The sequence below is a fragment of the Haliaeetus leucocephalus genome, unplaced genomic scaffold (assembly GCF_000737465.1).
Source record: "Haliaeetus leucocephalus isolate CR32 unplaced genomic scaffold, Haliaeetus_leucocephalus-4.0 Scaffold880, whole genome shotgun sequence".
NCBI classification, from domain to species: domain Eukaryota; kingdom Metazoa; phylum Chordata; class Aves; order Accipitriformes; family Accipitridae; genus Haliaeetus; species Haliaeetus leucocephalus.
Window position 1 is genome coordinate 2,854,434 of NW_010973316.1, and position 22,257 is coordinate 2,876,690.

The 22,257-nt window shown below is 41.4% G+C and overlaps 1 protein-coding gene across 3 annotated transcripts in view; it reads right to left on the reverse strand.

Annotated features, from left to right (window-relative positions):
• KANSL1L (KAT8 regulatory NSL complex subunit 1-like) overlaps positions 1 to 22,257 on the reverse strand; it is a 64,882-nt gene continuing 42,625 nt past the window's right edge. The window contains exons 7-15 of one of the 3 annotated variants that reach the window (XM_010583245.1): positions 22,053 to 22,215; positions 16,914 to 17,024; positions 16,359 to 16,496; positions 13,728 to 13,852; positions 12,174 to 12,298; positions 11,169 to 11,223; positions 5,445 to 5,557; positions 3,802 to 3,967; positions 1 to 3,191 (exon numbers count right to left, since the gene is read on the reverse strand). In XM_010583245.1, the coding sequence (XP_010581547.1) occupies positions 2,943 to 3,191; positions 3,802 to 3,967; positions 5,445 to 5,557; positions 11,169 to 11,223; positions 12,174 to 12,298; positions 13,728 to 13,852; positions 16,359 to 16,496; positions 16,914 to 17,024; positions 22,053 to 22,215 (1,245 nt within the window). In that variant the 3' untranslated portion in view covers positions 1 to 2,942. Of the gene's footprint in view, positions 3,192 to 3,801; positions 3,968 to 4,532; positions 5,558 to 11,164; positions 11,224 to 12,173; positions 12,299 to 13,727; positions 13,853 to 16,358; positions 16,497 to 16,913; positions 17,025 to 22,052; positions 22,216 to 22,257 lie in introns of those variants that run through there. The other 2 variants (XM_010583244.1, XM_010583243.1) reach the window with 2 other exon arrangements.

The following is a 22,257-nucleotide window of genomic DNA, read 5'->3' on the forward strand; positions in this document are numbered from 1 at the left end:
TGCCTGGTCTGCTGCAAGAAGGTGGCAAATGATGAGAGGTGCTGTGGGTGAGGAGCAGCCTGGGGCTTCCCAAAAAGCATCTCACTTGACATGTGTGCACAGGGTTCCCCATCTGCCCCTGCCAGATGCAGGACTGCTGGACGTAGGCAGGTGACACGAGAAAAGCAAATGCAGCCTGTTCTTCATCACCCCTCCCCACCGACCTTTGCCTGCCACACTTCCATGTGCCGCTCACCTGATGGCAGAAGCCTGCACACCACTAACACTTGGAGAACAGCCCCATGGCTGGGGCATGGGGAGGAAGAAGTGCTCTGGCACACTTGTCTGGCCATGCAGTCACTCAGGCAGCTTTGTGTGAAGGCAGCTGCAGTTTGCTGTCACAGGTCTAACCAGCTGAGAGGCAGATGTTAGAGAAAAGAGTTCTGACAGTGATGGGGTAGGGTTATGACCAAATGGACATTTTTATAGTTTCTCCAGGGATTTTTTTTTTTTTCCAGTCTGCCTGGCCTTTCTTTGGCTAGCTTTTTTATTGCTGCCTTGTGAGGCATTAGCTGGTTCCCACAATGGCTGACAACATCTGAAGAGGGGACAAAGAAAACATGCTTACCCTTGCTCCTATCGATAACCACTTGTGCAGCCCCTGCAGCTGGCAAGGTAACAAGCAGCTGCTCTAGACCAGCACACTGGAGCCTCACCCAAAAGCAACACAATAGTTCAGCAGCACACCACAGCAGGGAACTGAACAGCAGTGCAGGAACAGCTTTACAGTCCACGAGGCTGACCAAACTTGGGTTAATCCAGCTCTTTTCACACAGGTTTTTTCAGCCTCATTTTAACACCCTTCCCTTCCCTTCCCACCCCCCAATCTAGAAAAACACTCTCCTCTTGCTCCTTCCCGTAAAATGCTGGACTGCATTTCCATTTCCTGACGGCACCTTCAGGACACGTTAAGGCAGCTAGGCAGCTGGTTTACTCCGTCTGTCCCATCTCTTAAATTACAGAAACTCCTCACGCTGCCCCAGGGATCAGACAGAGCAGGAAGCCCTGACCTTACAACAAAGCTGGGTGAGAGCTGGTCGGATCAGGCTTTTTAATGAACAGAGATGGGTATGGAAAAGACCTGCAAAGCATTTGAGACACATAACTTTCAGAAACCTTTTCCCAGCAGCAGATGCACATGCAGGACAAGAGAGATGGAAAAATCCACCTCTCTGTTGAGACGCTGAGGGGGACCTCAGCCTCACAGCACTGGCGGAGCTTTGGTATGACAGCAAAGCTTAGCGCTGCTGCTGCTTCAGTGTGTTCGCAAAGCCATTCTTGGGCGAAGCAGGTCTCTGTGCCAAGAGGAAGCATTACTGCTATTTCTTCACTTCTAAAAGGCCATCAAATTCAGACTATATACAACATATATAGAAATAACTTTTAATTAAAAAACCAACCTTGCATCAAAGATTATTGTATCAGACATTGAGGCAAGATTCAAGTTTAAGACAAACCAGTGTTAAAAAAGTGTTTAAAAAAATAATCAGAATGTGCAATAAACTACAATGTAGCAATAGGTTGTAGTGTTGAAACTTTACTGAACTGTTTTCAGATGCCCAGTGTATATTTGCTGTCATTTTGACCAAAAAAAAAAAAAAAATTGACACTAAAACTGGGTCATCTGTCCAGTGCCATTCCAGATATTACATGTGGAAGAAAATTTTGCACAAAAACAGAGACTCCTATTAAATTGCCTTCAACTGTCCTACACAGAAAAACCTCCTGTTGATGGATTATACCTACATTCAATGTTTAATCTTTGTTAATACCTCTTGAGATTGCAGATACATTCCAAGCTATGCTATTCAGATGCAAGTTTAAACAACTTGCTTTTGTTTCCTCACTGTGAACTCACTGGGAAATTAAAATTCTATCCAGAATCACAATGGAAAGCTTTGGGGCTTTTTTCTTTATTGGTCTTCTAGACATCAGTGATCTTTCCCTTTTCAGCTAGTCACCAAATGTTGGCATACTTATGAGACTCTTACAAGGCACTGTACAGAAACTGGAACGAGACTTTGTCTTTAACATATTAAAGCAAAATATTATGAGCCTCATTACTACTGGAGGACCAAGGAAGTTAAGATGACCCAAACCACAATATTCCAAGAGCTGCGTCACTGATTTGACTCGATTCCTCCTTCCTTCCATTTCTCTATACCCACACGACTGAAGCAGAAACCCTACTTTCTGAGTAGCAGATATATCGACTATTGAAATGCAGTGGTCTATTTCTATCTTATTGCTTGAGGGACATCTATATGAAACATGCCCTGGCACTACAGAGAGCTGAGTACAGATTTTAAGCTAGATGCAAGGCTTCCAGAACGCCTGCTTTGAAACTGCTGGTTCTCACCTACCCTTACCTTACACACAGATTACACACATGCATTTAGAGAGGCAGATTTCTGCCCCATGGTCATGCCACACAGGAAAATAATCTGAGGCTATCACTTCTCCTCACTATTTTTTCAAGTAGTTTTTCTGTGGTCAGTTGAAGTTGTTGGTTAAGGTAGACAGCATCTCCTGCTGCAACAGAATCCACCAGAACCAGAAATGCATTTGAAAACAAACAAAACAGAAAAGGATGATTATTAATAGATGTGGCAATATGACAACAGAAAGTGAATGGTGCCAGCAATTTATGTGTGCCCACTCCCGACATTGGGAATATTAGACTTCCAGCTTGAAATAATTACTTTCTCTTGGGGTTCAGGAAGAAGAAAGTGTTGTCTTTGGGATTTATCCTGCCTGTTACAAAGCAAGAAAGAAAATATATTATATGCAGCTAACGTACAGGTTTTGAATTGTGCTGTCATATGCTGTGTGAACAAGAGAGATTTTACCTTACACTTTTCTCCACCTTAATTGGCTTTCTTAATGAACTACATTATTCCCTGTCACCTTTGTTTTCTTGTATTGTTGATTCCCAGGCAAACGTTTTCGCAGTCTTCTGGCTCTTCAGTAGATTGTCTTCTTGGTGGCTGGCCATTGTCTGGCAAACCAATGGGTGTGCATGAAGTACAGAGAGAGTCGCTGCAGAAAGCTGCACTTGACATTTCAGTCTGACTCGTTATTTGATCTTGGCACAGTAAAGCTTCTACCTCTTCATCTTTTAGTGGAAAAACTCGAAGTTCCCACAGCCCAGACTGAAAGGAATCAGAAGGGTAGAAGTGAGGGTGGAAAAAGAGAAAAGAGGGGGAAAAAGGGATTTCAGTGGAGTCTGAACTGATTAGCTATGTGCAGAACAATCTGCTATCAAGTGACAAATGAGTGTCTGTCTTTACGATGTTTGCAGGGCACCGGCTGTCAATGTAAGCTAGCTTCATAGAGTTTTGAACTAGTAACAGAGCTACAATTGAACAAGCACAGTGCAGGAAGGGGGAAGCTCTTTTCCATGGTGCCAGACCATCAGGATACCTGACCCCATAAGCATCAGGCCTGTCTAGAACCCTGGCCAACATCCCTGAAAAAAGATCTAGCATTCCTGAACCCAGGCCTGCCGTACTCGCCTCAAAAACACATGCCGTGTGTACTGAGCAATGAAATTTTTACCTGTTGACAAATCTTGGGCTTAATTCATAAAGCACACCAATATAGTTCTAAACAGGAGCGCTACGTTCAGTCTACATAAACTAGGGGGACAGCCTGAGATTCTGATCAGTGAGACAGGAGGATATGGTCAGGTTCTTTGTTTTAGGTTAGAGACAGTGGTCACTGAAGACCTGACCAGACCCAGAAGCTACTGGAAGCACCCACCTTCGCTTCCTGGCTCTCCCTGCAGAGTTGTGCAATCCCTGAACCAACAGAGCTGTGTGCTTCTGACGTCAAGTCGGGAACAGGTTCAGCAGCGCAAGGCAGCGGGGCACAGGAGCTGCTGTGGTGGTCTTTCTGCACCGAATCTTGGCTGTGTCGTCCGTAAGATCTAATGCAGGATAAGAGATGAGAGCCTTAAGAGCTACTCCCTGCCCTTTCACATCGCCAGAACAGTGTAGATTTTCTTTTCAGTGCTCTGTTTCTCCATACATGCTACCTACATTTTACTTATTTAAATCAAGAGAGCAGATGAAAACATGGTTCTTAACAACCTCATTGTCACAAGCCAGAGCAAAGCGTGCTACGTGGACGGGCTAACCAGCTAAAACAGGTCTGGTACAGGCACAGTCCGGCTGCAGGACAGCTGGTGGCTGGTCCCACTCCTGCACCTTGCTCCACACCCTCATCAGAACTGAAATTTTGGACAAGAGAAGTCAGCGAGCCATGGGCTGTTCCCACGCAGGAGAACATGGCATCATTTGCAGGAGCCTGCCGAGTCCAAACTGCACCGTCAGCAGACTGTGCCAATGTAACCTGAGAAGAAACAGCAGGTCCTTGGGCTCCCCGTTCCCACCTCTGCTCTGGACTCATTTCCAAAGCAGTCAAAATAATTCAGTAAGATTAAAAATTTTGATCTCACCTTTAATGCACATTTGAACTAGATGTAAAATACTGGCATGCATCTTAAACGCCAGGTGGAAGTCTGGCCTTGCTCATATCAATGGCATTTCTTCTGAATTCAAATAGCACAAAGATTTCACCAAGGGGTTCATAGTTTCAAAATTAAGGGTACGTATAGAACTTGTATTTTTCTGTACACTTTCTAAAGCTTTTTTTTATGTTCAAAATTGCTTAAAATAGAATTCCTTAATATGGTTTAGCTCTAATTTTATCCTGCATTAAAAAAAGCTCTCTTTGCATAGTTATTCATAGTGTCATGGTTCACTTTCAGCCAAGAGTAGACACAAGCATATGATAAATAGCAGAAAAAGTTATCCCTGCATTTATAGGATGCTTCTTGTCCTGGCAGATTCTGAAGCAATTTATGGGAATCCCTTTCCCAGAGCCAAACTGCAGATGCACTGCTTTTTGCAAGACTTTTAGGGGTTATATTTAATTCTCATGAGTTTTGCACCGGCCAGCAAGTCTGTGAGAATTAACCTTTTTCACACAATGACTTTTTAAAGTGTAAGGTCCCTGGCACAGCCCAGGACCCTTCAGTAACGCGCCTCTGAATACAGTGGACTTTCATCTAAGGTGAGTGAAGTTACACTTGGTGGCTAAAGTCGTAATAACTGGGAGTGGCAAAAACTAGCCCAGCTATGTGTTCAGTATGGGAGTAAGATTTTTATTCACCAATACCAGGTCACTAACATGCCAAATTTCTGTAAGTATGTGTGCTTCAGAACTGCCTTCCCTTTCCAGCCACAAAACCAAACATACCTGGTACTGGTCCCTGATGAGTTAATTAATGAAGAGTGCCCTCATTTTCAAACTCCTCTGTGACAGCATTTCTGAAACTGCTGCACCAACAACCAACACCAGTGGTTCAATAGAAGTGCTCTTATCAAAGTCAATACACTTGCCTGCTATTCCTTCTGGGCCAGCGGCTCTGCTCCCACAGCGACCACCTTGCTCGCTCTCTTTCTTCATACTTTGTATGACGTAAGGAAAAAACTTCATCTGACAGATCTTCTATCTGTAACGAAATAAGGGATAGCTGCTGCCATAATTATGAACATTGCTAGAAACAAAGGCAGCCATTATTACATATAATTCTGCAAAGGTCTGTTCACCAAACAAGAGGCAGCAACACAAAGCATGGTTGCAATATAAAGGCACATCAAAATACACGCATTCAGCTTATACTCTCACTAGAGCTCTAGTATATGGGATACTGTCACTTTTGCTTTATTTCTTTGCATGTGTGTGGTTGATCTGAATGGATACAGAAATTATACCCCCCATGCAATGAACACATTTTTCTCTATGGTGAGAGGCAGAAAATTAAGAGGACAAGTATCCATTTGCAAATCAAGGCAGTATTAAAAGCACATAATAAAGACAAGCAAAAATTCCAGGAGTTTCCAGAGACTGCTTTAGGAGGAGGCTGGGACCTGGCAGCAGAATTTGCCAGGTGTTCTTTAAGCACGGAGAAATAGGTCTGAGATCACCAACTTTGATAGCTCCACATTGAGAGGAACTCAGCAAACCTGAGGTGCTGCATTCCTGCTACGAAACCAAGCAGAAAATAGTTTCTGCATTGAAGAGACTATTTCTTAGCAAATGACTTGCACAACCCCAGTACAGCTTTAAACAGCCCTAATGCGAGTACCTCAACTGCCTGTAGTCAAACAAGAGCCAGCTTTTTTGGTAGAACTCCCCAGATGTAGCTATTGCATCTGACCTTCACTTTGAAAGAACCATCTTCATTTTTCCATTGGCAGCACAACAGGAAGTTTGCTCCTTAGACACAGCTGTTTGCTGCCCTTCCCCCTCACTCCCCAAATGGCAAGGCAAGCTCTTGGCTGGACCCCTCCAGCACAGCTCAGAGTTAGTTCAAAGTGCTCCATTCAGCCTCTTCAAAGTTCAGCTAAAAAGCTAAGGCTGGCAAGAGCATACAAATGCTGCAGCCATGAATTTTATGCCAGCCACTTCCAACTGAAAAACAGAGAAATTCTAGGAAAGAACAATTCCTGGTCATAGCAGCTGTGGAGCTGCACTGCCAGATCAGTCCTGGACAAGAATTATACCAATAATTGGGGGGTCATGGAAAATAAAATTAATTTTTTCTATAAAGCAAAATCCTCAGCAGTGTTATACAAGTAACACCATTTATCTTCCGACTGAGTCTGATAAAATACAGAACCAAATGCAGAGTCCTCACTGCAGTGCCAGATAGCGCCATACAATGTCAGCTGGAAGTACTCCAGACAACTAACGTCCCTGAGGTTTTCTGCAGAAGCCATTCTTTGTATCAAGTCTTGCAGCACTGAGGTAGTTCATGACCATTATGGGTACAAAAGCAAAGTATTACAATGCATTTGTGCTGCTGTAAACTATCTGTTAGTGGCACTCAGCTTGCCAGAGAGCACATTTCCAGCCTAGGTGGCTGGTCATGAACTACAGCACCACAGTGAAATTTAATGGGGCCAACGAAAAGGGTCCCAAAGGCTTCAGTGCGATCCGAATCGACCACAGGACCTGCTTGCTAAAACTGTAGCTGTGCGGTTCCTCCTCAGCCCAGCACTCAACAGGAACCTTCAGACAAACAGGCCTGCTTTGTTTGCCCATCTCATGACTGCTTTTTGAAGACTCCTCATTGCTTTTATTTATTTATGTTAAACACAAACCACTTTGTTAGCTGCTGGTTTCCTTTCATGCAAGTTAACTTAATTGGTTTCCTCCTCTCAGAAATTCACCAGCTCTGTCACTTGGATGGCATCAGTATGGGGCTGCATCTCAGTTCAGATTCTGTCTTTCCAAGGTCAATGAGATATAACGTGAAAGCGAGAATTTTATGAACTACAAAAGTGCTATTCCCTCAGGGAAAAGTCAGGATTTTTCTGTGTGCTCAGATTTCCTTTGAAGTGGAAACAAAAGATAATTTTGAAAGAAAAACTTAGACTTTGAAAATAGTTTTCTTAGCAAATTGCCAAAACTTTTCATGCTGGGAAGAAACTTCATTTTTAACAAGCTTCCTTTCAAAAATCAAAGTCCACTTTCCTCTCCAAGCGAAGAGTTTTGAAAAATACAGAAATAAGCCTTAATGTTCCTTTTCTATAGCTGGTGATAGCAGACTTAACTACTTGTTTATTTAAAATGAGTTTTATCCCATGCCATTGAAGACTAGCACGTAATACATTTCCTTATTTAAAAATTATTCTTTATTCTATGGATAAAATCACATTACATCAGAGTAAAAGGTCTCTACTTGGTTCAATACAGCCTCTGCCCCTCCCCAGTTTTGTAATGCTTTATATTTTCCTCCACCAATTTTAGGTTAATTTAAAGTTGCTGTAACTGGAGAAATTTGATTTTTTTTTCCCCACTAAGGTTAGTTTGAAAAAGGACAAAAGAACTGTCATTCCTTGGTGGATGGATCTGGCAGTGATGTTGAGAAAAAAGACTATTAGGAAGGCCTGTTTGTGAGGCATGTCTAATGATTTCACTCAAAGAAAAAGACTTAAAGCAAACTAAGGTTTGGATCCCCCCCGCATCACATCTAGTTAAGCTACAAGACACTATGCATTGATGTTGAATAGCACCAGGAGTATTTCTGAAAGGTTCTCCAAACAACAAAGTCTGTGTTTCAGTCTTTGGCTTCACAGGAAAGACTGAGTCATAAGCCATGAAAACACTTATGCAAAACTAATTACACACAGAATTATTCCAAAGTATTTGTCATTACTAAAACAACTACAAAATAAACTTGAACATTACTTTACAACTGTGCCTTGCCAGAAACTTTAACCTGGACAAAACAAATTAAAAACAAAATAAAACAGGAAAACCCATGCCACACCCTCCTATGCCTTAAAGCAATAACAGACTGCAAATTCATACATGCAAACCAGGAAACTCAAATGCTCTATTTCAAAAAACTAAGTATTTTTAGAGCAAGTAATAGAGCAGACATAGACAGTAGATTAACTTTTGCATTGCCCAACTGTTATGTTTGTCCTTGTAAGGCAAAATTTCCAGAAACAAAAATTAGGCACCCAAAAAAGGTAAGCTTTTTGTGTTCAAATAAATAGGCCTGATTTTCAGAAAGTGCCAAGTTCCCATCCTTGGAAGTGTGGCTCCTGTAGAACACGACAAATTTGGGACTACACATTTTTTTGTAACTTGTGGAAACTTTGGGTGCAAGTCTATTGCATGGATACAGGTTGTTGCATTCAAAGCCTTTAAATGAAGAGGGAAGGAGGAGTGGAAGAAATCCCTAACTGCTGGTTGACACAAGGACAACTCCAGAACTTTTAAATTTAGCCATGCAGAAGATAGGCAGAAAAGAAACCATTATACCACCACAGGCTACTATGCAGTGGAAAGCAAAGAAAAAGCTTACTTTTATATAAAAGCAAGAAGTACATTTTGCCTTCTCTTGTCCTTCACGAATGATCTACTGAAGCTTTCCTTGATTTCAGTACCATGGATAATGTCAAGAGTGTCACAGCGTGAGTGCACAAAATGCAAAAAGGTAATGCTGCTGTTTTCTCATGTCTTTTTTCAAGCTTACTCAGTAACAAACCTAACTCAGTCTAAAACCTAAAGCAAGGAAGTAAAAGAATTATGATCAGATAACCACCTTTTCTCAGTACTCTGAAAAACATCCAAACCAATTAACACGATCCTAAAAGGCGGAAAATTTGGCAAAGGATGATTTACACAAACAAGATCTTTAGCATTTTTCTGTTGTCTGACATTTCTCCTCTCTCGTTCTACCCAGCAGCTGACAGACAATACAGAAGCAGTGGACCACAGCAGGAGGCAAAGCTGCTTTATTGTTAACTCAAGTCATTTCCTGCCCAAAGGATGAATCATACAGGATCAACTAGTCATGCCAAACACAAATGTACTGACAGGGCTACTAAACAAGGAATTAGCCTATGAGCTTCACAGAGACACCTTGAAGTCCCTTCAGCAAAATACGCTAAAAGTACGTGAGACAAGTCATCTGTATGGGATCTGAAATCTAAACAAGAAATCCACTGAGTCTTCCAAGCAAGTCCCTTGAAGCCCTGAAGGCAAATCACTGTTGAAAATTTTTTTTTTCCCCATAGATACCAGGATGGAAGGCAATGAACAGTAGATTCTCAAGGGACTGTGTGCCCTTGCTGCCTTATTAGTTATTCTCCAAATGGTTTAATTAAATATCCTTGCAGGAGAGTTCTCCTGGGTATGTAATTTGACCTTCTCACTACTAAAGAAGATCAGGCATGTTTCCTGCTAGCAGAGTCGGTACCAAACCAAAAGGTGGTGGAGGTGACATAAATCTGACCACCAGATTTCACAAGAATTTCTTAAGTGCATGAGAAAAGGCAGGGACAGAGTAAGTTTTTCTCTTCCTTCTGACCCAAGAGTACAGTGCCAAATGAGTGCAACTACACCAGGTAGGGAGCTGAGACCATGGTGCTCTCCAAAAGGAAAGGTTCATTTCCATGGAGCAGGCAGCTACAGACCTAGCAAAACTCTGTGGAAGCTAGCGCCTTTGGGGAGAGTGTATTTTTTTACCCCAAGGGAGTGGCATAATGATTTGTTTACTGTGTTTAGCATAACCGTCTGTACTGCTACCCAAATGCGATCTTTTTCTACTACTAAGGCACCTAAACCCTAGTTCTAGAAATTCTCTGAAAAAGGAGCTCAAGAACAGATATTGTAGATGAAGGTACAAATACAAGTCCTACAGTTACAAGAGTTGCTAGTGGCCTGTAGCAGACACTGGAGGGAGATTAGAGATGTCCAAAGGACACCAAAACTTGCAGGTTTCTAGAAAAGGAACCACAAAAAAGATTGGAAGGACAGAAGACCAGCCTAGAGACCAGACCTGCTGGTACATTCACACTGGGATTAGGAAATGCCTTAAACCCCTGATTAGGGGAGAAAGGGACCCCCAGCTGCAAAGTCCACAGACATTCCCTGGAAGAAAAAGGTAGCTGCTTATGTCTGGAGGAACCAACAGTAGCACACGATGTTCAAACTTAGCCCAAGAGGTAAGCAGGAAATGCTGAAGGTTACGTTGTTCCTGACAAAGCAGAAAGAAAAAAAGTTTGGTCCCAACAGGAGGGTTGCAGGAAAACGAACACCGAGAAGAAAACTGAGAAAACCTGCTGGGCCCACAGGCAAAATGCCAAATTACCTCCTGAAGAGCAACAGGCCATGGGAACTGGCCACGGAAGAAGAGGATGAGAGAGGACAGACGTTATAGCACAGGCAGCCCCGAAGAGACAGTCGCAGTGGGAGACCCAGAATCACAATGCCCAGGAGCAGGGGAGGTGGAGGCCTGACCAAAAGGACCCTTTGGGAGTGCTGACTGTGCCGACAGCAAGGGACAGAACAGCCAAAGGAACAAGTGACAACAATTATTAATGGAGACACTCACACTTCTGTCATCCACCATCGGGTCAAGTAGGTTGGGATAAGACACATTTTCACAATCTGCTACTTAATACTTTATTTTTGAAATTTGAAACTTACCAGGATTTGAACAAAGTCAGTGACTTTGGATACATACCGATTATCCCAATTATGTATTATATATTATATCTAGTTTAATTAAAAACTGGTGGTTTAATTAAAATACAGCCTACCTCTTCTTCATCTGTATGAGATCTTTCTAAAGGTTGAAATTCAACAACTCTCCAGCTAGAAATGAGACAAGAAAAGTCAAATTAATTTACCTAAATGCTGTTTCATTATTTCAGCAGTAGAGATGACTCTTCTGTTTCTACACTACATTGGTAGTTTCTCCTCCTTCAACGCTGGGTGTGCTTCAAAATTTCTTTCAAATAAAATAATTTCAAATTTAAGGTGCTGATAACAGGTGCCCAAAATTTAGATTTTCCTTTCCCAACCCAGTATCTAACCTTTCCTTTTCCTAACACAGTCTTTAAGCTATCCAACAGAGTCTTAATAATATTTTTAGCTTTAAAGACAATATAAAAACAAATACAAATTAGAGATTTAAAATATGGAACAATTGCATTTGGCCATTTCAGGCAATTTGCTAGTAAACCACTGAATTACAGCACAGGAGATCAGTTACTCTGTTTTAGCAATCTAAAGACGTTGTTCTTCTAAAAAAAGAGATGTCTCTAGAATCATGGATTATAGGTTTACACTGTATGGAAAAAATTAAGCTTATTCTACTGTATCAGAATGGATAAATTTTTAAAATATATGCTAAAGCCACTTCTGTTTAATTCACTGAAAATAGTTAACTATTTTATTATGAACCATAACCTACAAAAAAAGACAGCAACCTCTAAACAACCATTCGGAGCATGTCAGCCTTATGGCACATTTAAGGCCATGAATATCACTACAATTAAGATGATATAAATCCACTTCTATTTTTAGCCAGTCGGTGCATCTACCACCTCACTGTGTGTATCACACTATTTCCCTTGTGCTATCAGCTGTCCAGTCTTCCCACCAGTCCAGTCACACAAATTGAAGTGCACAGAAAAAACCCCGAGCGCAGGAAAAGATCACCTTAACATAAAATTATCTAACTACATGTTAATAATATTCTTAGTTAAGTTCTCATGTTCATTTTGGTATCTTCTTTGCAACTAAGGAGTTCACAAACAAACCTTGGGGTAAGGATTTCTTTGTACTGTAGTTTCTCCAACTTCGATGGTGCCACCAGTGACATTGGAATAACAATGTTGTCTATATCATAGGAGCTTTCACTTCTCAACCTCCTCCTGGAGTTATGCTGTATAATATAATCAATAAGAGAGGAAATTCATCAGCTCAAATCATAGGAACTACATGTTAGCTAAGAAACATTAAAACTGCACGAGAAGAAAGTCTGTAACTTGAACACATTTTCTAGTGGTTGAATGACTTCTGACTGCCTCTCCCTGATGGAATCTCAACAAATCTTAAAATTATCTCATCTCTGAGATTTACTTCTTGCTGGCATAATGCTTACTGAAATCAGTGGGAGTCTCCCTTCCTTGATTTCAGTTACAATTAATTGTGAATTTTGTAAGAACTTTGAAGTTAATGCTGCCTTCTCCATAATGTTCAGTCTACAAAGATGACCTTCTATAATATATCTACTAATGCATAACCCAAGTGGTTCTTCAGCATGATACAATTAAGAATTCCAAAAGAATGAAGCTACATTTAGCAGCAACGAACAGCTTACAAGGGAAGTGGTTTTCTGAAAGACATGCAAAAGACAGAAACTGAATTTCTTTGCTGTGATCATAGTAGGATTCCTGGTGGTGTTCTTTGCCCACTAGTGCATGGAACCTACATGGGTCAAAACCTTAAGTTCCTCGATTACAAGAGAAAGTTTAGTTTTAAATCATGATACATTCCATATTACAAGATCTCAATTTTTAGCCAAACGTCAGTGGAAACAGGCTATTCTAAAACATTCATTTAGGTGTTTTTTGACAATGGTCTGCTCAAGCAAGGGAAAAAAGGAGGAGTGTGCATTGTCAAAACTGCATAGGGGACACAGATTTAAACTCAGTTCTCCAGGAGTCATCACCAGATTGAATCATGACGACTTACAGAGCACCAGTATACCACTAGGCTCAGCAGAACCGTGGGACTGAAATCTCAATATTATTATGAAATTCTCAATGAATTCGAATAAAACTAAGTGTGTTTCTGGAGGGACTTCACTGAACCAGAGCTCTGCTGCTGCTCAGCAAATTTATATACCTGAGACTTTGCCTGTAGTTCTGCACAAAAAGTTTTAAATAGTGAACCTGAGCGTTAACAAGTTCTGTGACTGTATTTGCACCATGAGGCCATTTTATGTAGCTGCACCAAGAAAAAAGAGTCATAAGATCCCTTGTGTAAAATTCGGAACATAAATCACAGTATTTTTAATTCAACTTGGAAAAAAAAAAAAAAATAATGAAAGGCCCAATGCCAATAAACTAAATTTACACTCCAGTTATATGATCTGCAAAATTCTTTTACAAGCAAGTATCTGTTTTAGGAACACCACATACTCAATCTGGAATAAATTACTTAATGTAATCCACGTAATTCACTGTAAAAATGCTCTGTACTGTAATTTAACACTAAATTAGATGTAAAAGGCATGTGGTTTTGGATTATTGATTTGCACAACTCTCTGTTGATATTTCAGTTAAGACAGCGATACACTTTTGGTTTACCTGTGATGAAGTGCTGTGAGTGGGCCTAGACATCGCATTGACATTGGTCATGGCAGCAAAACTGCTATGGGATTCTGGTTCTGCATGTTGAAAGGAGAATGTCTCAAACCTACCATTACGTTCGCCTGTCACAAAAAATAAGAAAAATGCATACCGACTGTTGTCTATTAGACTAAAGATATTTTTCCATACAGTAATAGTAAAGTCATTTCTAGAAGCCCACAGCTAACCACTTACCATTTACTGAATACTAAAAAAAGCCATCTAAATAAACACTTGCTACTCATCCTGTCATTGTTGTTCACAAAAATCATCCCTCTCCTTCTACAATGCATTTCTTCTTGTGGAACCAGGTTCATACTGGCAAACGCTGCTTCTTTTTTCAGGAGCTGCCACGGACTACACACACAGCAAATGCAGTCAGACTTAGAAGAACGCTCCCCAGTGTTCCCTAACAGCGCTTCCCTAGCTGGGGTGCATCTCACTCACATACCAGTTCACTGAGCCCTCACTGATGGTTTCTTCCTTCCTAAATGATAAAACAAAACTGGCAGCAAGGGTAACAAAATTAGTTTCTAGACCTCCATGTGCAGTTTCTTCTAGTAGTGGTCCACTGCTCCAGACAAATCGTAATTCTTGTTTACTCTTATTCAGTCCCAGTATAAGCAGCATTTAGGGGGATTCAGAATTTAACCACCTGTGTTCTGCTTTCCTTCTACCTTAATTTCCAATAACAAAAGAGAACTCAGAGTTAACATACCAACTAATAAAAAGAATCAGTGTATTCCAACATGGAAAAAGAGGTAAGACTGATCCTAAAGACTGTATTGCATAGGCTGGGTCGAAGACATGAACTCTCATCTCCCACGCAGCTCTGCAACTCCCTGGCACACAGCTTTTATTTTTGGCCTTGTTCATCAGGCTGACCTTCCCCATGGATGACCTCTCCTAGACAGCGCCCAAATTAGGAATAAATATGTAGTACTACACCCGTAGCACTAATAAGCTAGAACTTCTGCTGCCACTCATGAATATATCACATAGTGGTTTTCTGGCATTGGGGAAACTATGATCCTCGTGATAAAAGATTGCTTTCTTGTTCCATTAACTCAAAGAACTAAATACTATTGGCAGAAGACTAATTGTAACTTCAAAAGGTTTACAGCAAGAAGTTTTCTCTCTTACTAGTGCTCCCAAGCAACTCCAATTGTTGATCTCAGTGTGCATGACAGTACGCTTAGGGAAACAATGTGGTTGCAAGAAACACTGTGTCAGCATCCGCCTTTTGGGGACCAGTGACTGGTTAGGGGAGTGGGTAGCATGGAAAAAAGGACTACTGATGGCGACAGGGGACAAGGCACAGCACCCCCGTGCAGAGACAGACACAGAGCGTAAGAGAAGGCTGTAGAGCAAAGGGGAGGACTGTAATGTACAAGGGGAATGATGCAGAGAAAAAAAACCTCATCTAAATCGGAGAGTTTTCAGTGTGTCCAAAAAATCCTTTTACTCTCTCCTGTAACTTTCTAATCAATAGGTTTTTTTGTTGTTTGTTTGTTGGGGTTTTTTTTTGGGGGGGGGGGGGGAGATGGAGGGGTGGATTGGTTTTTTGTCTGTTTGGTGGTTTTTTGTGGGTTTGGTTGGTTTTTTTTTTAATAGATCATAATTTTTGGTTAAATCATCTCTGCAGTAATTCCCATATCTCCACCTCTACTGCAAGATTACACTAGCAGTTTTACCTGGATATGCACCAGAAGTGCATTTTTCCACAATGTTAACTGATCTTTTAATTCTCTCTTAGGAGAAATTTTAAACTAATATAGTTTGTCCTCTTTCTCAGTGATTTATTTTCTTCAAATGCCTTGTGAGGAATTTTGCCAAAAGTTTTCTGGAAGTTCACATAAATGAGTCTGCAACAGAATCTGTTAGGTTTTACATTCTAATAGGCTGGACAGGTAAGATGCTATTTTTCTTTACAATGGTATGCTGATTTTTTTGTCCCTAAATTATCACATTATTCTACAGAACTTTCAGGGCACTTTCTATTAATTTACCAGGTGCTGAAGTAGAGATTCAATGCCTTAAAACATAAAGATAACAAGGGTGAAAACACTAATTATAAGCACTGGCTACCCACAAGTCCTCTTAAGAGTCTGAAAGGAAACCAGAACCACAAATGACAGTACACAACAAATGAAACATAGCTGACCAAAGATGCCAGGAATAGTAAATGTTTGGTTGGGCACATGATTTGACAGATAGCTTTGCAATTCAGTCTGTTTCACTGACTACTATAAAAAAAACCCTTCATATTAAAAATGACACCCAGTATTAGAAAAACATAGTTGGACTCCTAAGCAGTTTCCTTTAAGAGTATTCAAAAAATAAAATACAGAAGCTTGTCTCCTTTTGTAATATATACTCAAGAAGAAAGAGAAGGATTACTATGCTTGAAAATAGCAAATGATTTTCATGGTGTCCCAAGTCCATTTCTTCACTCCTGTAAAGTTGCATAACAATATCCTTTCTTGAAGACAAAATTAATTCTCAAAGCCCAGTGATAACAAACTCATTTATACCGTACAGATTTTAGAAGAAGTAGTGCTGTCTTAAGCAATACCATTTTGCTCTTACCTACTGCTGTCTCACTTAGATGCCTTTTCTTTCTTCCCTCTGACAGCTGGTCAGATGTTCCTGACACTGACTGAGATTTGGAATTAGATAAACAGTCACTGCTCCATTGTTTGACAGAAACATTATGTTGATTATAGTCTACAACAGAAAAAGCATGTATCAAGTTGAAAACTTAATTGTCCATTGGTGCAATCTACAGCCAATCTCAACTACTGAACTATTTGTAATGGAAAAAACCAGACTCCTGATAGGAATCCAAACAGTAAGCAGTACTGCAGCCAGGCACCTGTGTCTGCAGAGAACCCATGGTCCAAACTCCCCCCACGTGTATTAGTGCCCTCCTACGGTTCTGATGGGATCATTTCAGTGCAACAAAGGAGAACCTGACACTGTGGTGTGGAAGAGATTCCTCTTCCACCTAAAGCCTTAGCCAGTTACCTTCTCTGATAGCCTGCTTTGTGATAAGTTTATAAATTGCACCTTTTCAGGGCAGAAAGTACTGGCAAATGAATGAAAAATGGTCATGCAAGTATTAAAATATTTTGCTTTACATACCATTGTCTGGAGATGCTTTAAACTCTGCTCCCAAAGATGAGGTATCAACAGGTTCTCCTTTGATGTCATCCTTCCTTAATAATGTTTCAAAGTATATGTGAAGAGGAATCTCTAACAAAAAAAAAAAAAATTCAAATGGAACGGGGTCTGTATCAGAAAGATGGCAACCTATGAGCCAATGATTTATGTATCATCACTAAAGGTCTAGGAATCAATTTACACAACACTATGTAACATAATCTATGAGCAATATTGCTGCCTTGAGTCCTTCAACTCATGATGAACGGCAGTACTCAGTAGCTCCTGCAAGTATCAATCACTTGTCTATAGGGCAGCAGCGTCTTCACAGGGTCAAGCTGAAGACAATATAGGTAAACACATCCTGAAACTGGTGAGACCAAAGGAAAACTCGATGACTATATCCCAAAAAAGGCCAGCCAAACCTTTCAAAGAAGTGATTTTTGCATGAGTAAAAAAGAAAATTTGAGGCAAGGTAATTCTCAGCAAGTGTATTGGCTTTATGTGGCAAGGTTTTGGCAGCAGGGGGTATTACAGGGGTGGCTTCTGTAAGAAGTTGCTGGAAGCTTCCCCTGTGTCCAAGAGAGCCAATACCAGCTGGCTCTGAGATGGACCCGCCGCCGGCCAAGGCCGAGCCAATCAGCAGTAGTGGTAACGCCTCTGTGATAACATTTTTAAGGAAAAAAAAGTTGGGACAGACGGAAACGGCAGCCGGAGAGAGGAGTGAGAACATGTAAGAGAAACAACCCTGCAGACACCAAGGTCAGTGAAGAAGGAGGGGGAGGAGATGCTCCAGGCGCCTGAGCAGAGATTCCCCTGCAGCCCATGGGGAAGACCATGGTGAGGCAGGCTGTCCCCCTGCAGTCCATGGAGGTCCACGGTGGAGCAGATATCCACCTGCAGCCTGTGGAGGACCCCACGCCAGAGCAGGTGGGTTCCCGAAGGAGGCTGTGACCCCATGGGAACCCCGCGCTGGAGCAGGCTCCTGGCAGGACCTGCGGATCTGTGGAGAGAGGAGCCCATGGAGCAGGTTTTCTGGCAGGACTTATGATCCCATGGGGGACCCACGCTGGAGCAGTGTGCTCCTGAAGGACTGCACGCGGTGGAAAGAACCCATGCTGGAGCAGTTTGTGAAGAACTGCAGCCCGTGGGAAGGACCCACATTGCAGAAGTTCGTGGAGGACTGTCTCCCGTGGGAGGGACCCCACACTGGAGCAGGGGAAGAGTGCGAGGAGTCCTCCCCCTGAGGAGGATGAAGCGGCAGAAAATAACGTGTGACGAACTGACCGTAAACCCCGTCCCCGTCCCCCTGTGCCACTGGGGGGGTTTGGTAGAGAAATCCAGGAATGAAGTTGTGCCCGGGAAGAAGGGAGAGATAGAGGGAAGGTGTTCTGAGATTTGGTTTTATTTCTCATTACCCTACTCTGGTTGATTTGTAATAAATTGAGTTGATTTTCCCCAAGCTGAGTCTGTTTTGCCCATGATGGTAATTGGTGAATGATCTCTCCTGTCCTTATCTCGACGCACAAGCTCTTTGTTATATTTTCTCTCCCCTGTCCAGCTGAGGAGGGGGAGGGATAGAAGGGCTTTGGTGGGCACCTGGCATCCAGCCAGGGTCAACCCACCACAGCAAGACAGGTACTGTACGAGTGCTATCCTCCACTACAGGCAAAGACCTGTAGTCTTTCCTATCAGTTATCTAAGTACTACACAAGATAATCTCCACTAATTGCCTGGAGGTAAGAACTCAAGGTACCTGTCTCTCTATTAATGGGAAGTAAGAGTTATGCCATGGTAAAAGCAAATCCATGTTTAGGTGTGAAGCTACACTGCCATATGTGCTGACCAAGGCAGTATACGTAAGTGGTTCTAGCTCTCTCCAGAGCTTCTAAGGGCTGACAAGACAACTCAGATCAAGGTAGGACTCAAACCTAAGGAATGCTCCTGAACAAATCCCAGTGCAGGTACACACACACTTAGTAAATTAACAGCACTTTTTTTGGTGTTCAAAGTCTAAGTAAGAGAGAGCAAGGTGTCTTACTCTGGAATAAACTACATCTGTACCTGCAATTACTCCAGAATTATTCTTCATGGAAACAAGCTCTGGAGGATACCAAGTGAAGATAAGACTGGGGTCTTCCCCTCTTGACTAACTCCTGCACAAAAGCCAGCATAGCAGAGAGCGCACAGTGCACTTTTCCTGTAATCTGAAAAGGCTTCAATTCAGCCTTTTGGGTACAAGTAATTAATGTTTTTGGAAATTGTTACTGCTGAGAGCATAGAGGTAATTTCAAGGTACATTCCTTCTTTCTCTCTCTGGCAAAGGCTACAGCAGAGCAATACGATTCATTTCCTGAGGGAGTTCTGACTTGGAATTAGTCTGCAAAACATCTCAAGTGGTAAGGAATTTACCCACTGTTGTAAGGCAGGAAGGCTTAAGAAAAATAGGTCTCTATCTGAAAAGCCTTTCCAGAAACAAAATTACAAGAAAGAAGAGAAAGTAAGTAGAAAGAAATATTCCAACGTAAGAAAGAAATATGTCAATGTAAGATGCAGGCTTGACAAGTATGTTCAGAATGAGAAGAGGACCAAGGGCAGGGCCAAAGGGTGGGCATTAAACTACTTTTATTTACATACAACCTTAGCCTCCTGTACCTTCAGGACTTGCCAGGACAGAAACTTTCAACATATTTTGCTAACTAAAAAGAACAATTTATTTCAATTTGATATGGATCTAACTAGATATTTTGTCACAAGACCTGAAGGTTTTTGCTGTGTTTCCTATTCTCCTTCTGAGTAAAACATAAAGAAGGCCTGAAAGGTTTATTAGTCACAACATTTAAGTAAAGAAATAAACAAAACATTTCTCCTGGCTTGGTTTTTTTGGGGTTTTTTTTGTTTGGTTTTTTTTTTTTTCCCCTGGGGAACAACCTGGATGTCTCAGAGATTTTTTTATTATGTGCTCCTGTATCTTATTCAAAAAGGGCAGGAGTGTTTGTTCCAGTTTATGCACAGCCTAGGTGCAGAAATACCAGAAACCCAAACTTCTTAGATACAATGTTCCAGTTATCGGGGTGCAAGTTGAAAGAGATGCTTTTACATGAAAGGGATGCTGCAACCACTAACATATTTATTTTTGGTCAAGAACCCTGCTAATCTGGAGACTCTGAAGGCAAGACTCAGAACTGTAAGGACAATTATGCTTCCAGAAGTGAGTACACTAGTGAGCCAGTCCCACTACACTGTATTTACTAGGTTGTCTGCAAATTAATGTTCTCCTTTGAAAGTAAAAAACAATGTACAAGAGAGAACATCATCTGAATCTTGAACTTGAATCCCTCCTCGCATACTAAAAAAATCAAACTCCCAGAGTTTCAAAATGGAACAAATACCTTTTAACAGACAGAGGAAATTAAAACAAAACCCTTTTATTTTACTCTGCTGACAAACTTTTTTTATTCAGAAGAGGGTGATAAAAGATGTGGGCACACCACATGCAGTATTTAAAAGGATAACTAAGGAAGTTGCAAAGAAAACATGAAATTGGCCAACAGGCTAGCAGTCTTCATGAGGAGATAGAGTGAGCAAAGTACACAAAGCACAGAGCAAAGCATGAATCTAGCCTTCCTCAAAAACAAGGACTGCATGTGAGCAGGACATAGTAGGTCTAGCACTTTTTTGCTGTCACAACTACTATTAGCAAGGTTCCTTGAAAAGAGAGCAAATATTTCTCAAAAGAAAGATGTTCTTGGTATCGGAATGAAGCCAAAGCAACATTTTTCCTCCTCCATCCTGGCAAAGTGACCAAGAGTAGTCACAATGCAATCGAAAGCCTTTCAGTTTTTCATGATGATTAATCTTTTTTCGAGAAAAGAAAATGTCAATATTCTTGTTAAACTTCCTAGTCTCCCTTAAGAATAAGGTAAGAATGAACACAAGGGGCAAGCCTTATATGACTATCCTTGAACAGACTTCTAACGCCCTGGCTCCTGTCCAGCTGGGCTGTCAGAGTCACAGGGTAAGTGATGGAGCGTGTGTGTAAAGAAGAAAGATTTAAGAGGTGTTTTTCTCTTCTCTCCACAACAGAGTCCTGCTGACCGGGATGTCTGCTGTTGCACTCTTGGGAGTGAGTGTTCTGTTTCCCCTATCTGCTCCTCAAAATAATCTCCTCTTTACCCCATACATGGGATGTAAACCCTGGTAAACCTACAAGAGTTGAGACCTCCTTCGGATTCCATGTCCACAATTCAGTCTTCTCTACTGGCCAGTGACAAAAAACCCAAGACTTACTTTAATCCCTGGCTTCAAATACCAGGCTGCAGTGTCTACACTGTCATTCTGGGAAGACAGTGGGTTTGATTAAAGACTCAAACAGTTCCATGAAAGTCCCAGCCTCACCTTCAGGATTATTTTGTGGCAAAGAAGCCCTCTCAAAAAAAGCAGAATTCCTGTACTGGTCAGCAACTACCTAGAAACAGGTTTCTCTTAACGTAAGCCTCCCCCGCCCCAAATCCAATAGTATGAATCCCTTCTGCTGATAACAGCATTTAATATGCTATTTTGAAGCCCCAAGTGCTGTCAAGTCACACCTGCACTAGTTTCAAGGCTGAGTCACAAGCAACAACATCTGCATTATTGTTCAAAAAGATTAAAGAATCAGATGACAGAAACCATAAACTTCAAAGATCACCAAAAAAGCTGACTATCACAAAAACAATTAGAAAACCTAAATAAAGCTTTATGGACCTAGTCCAAAGGGCCTGAACTGAAAGTTGCTTATGAAAACAACACAACCAAGATATGGTAGTGTGTTGGCAAAAGCACCATCTAAAGGACTAACACTAACTCAATTAGACACATCGTGAAATGTGCAAAAAGTACCTTTTCCCTGACCAATCTTTCTTGGTTGTAATCACATTACTGGTATGGGAAACCTAGAAGGTGTGTTTTTCAAATGTCAGGATGAAGTTAAGATTTTCATTTAGTTTAAACTCACGTATGCCAGTGTGAGGTTTTCTGTAAGAGAATTAATTTCTAAAAATCACTCAAAAGAAAAGTTAGTCCATAAACACTACAGCTCTCACAAGAAAAACCACTGTTAAGAGTCACAGTGTTACTTACCTGAAGGGAATGATAAGACTGGATGGAAGGAAGAGTCCAGCTCTTGCACATAATCCAGTATTTTAGATTCTGAGCTGTACTCACTACTGGTCAAAGCGGAGGCTGGCACCATACACGGTAACTGAGTTTTATATGGAAAGGAGGCATCTCTAGATGGTGAAGTCTGCAAGAATACACAGAAACAAAGGTTAACTTCTCCTTTACT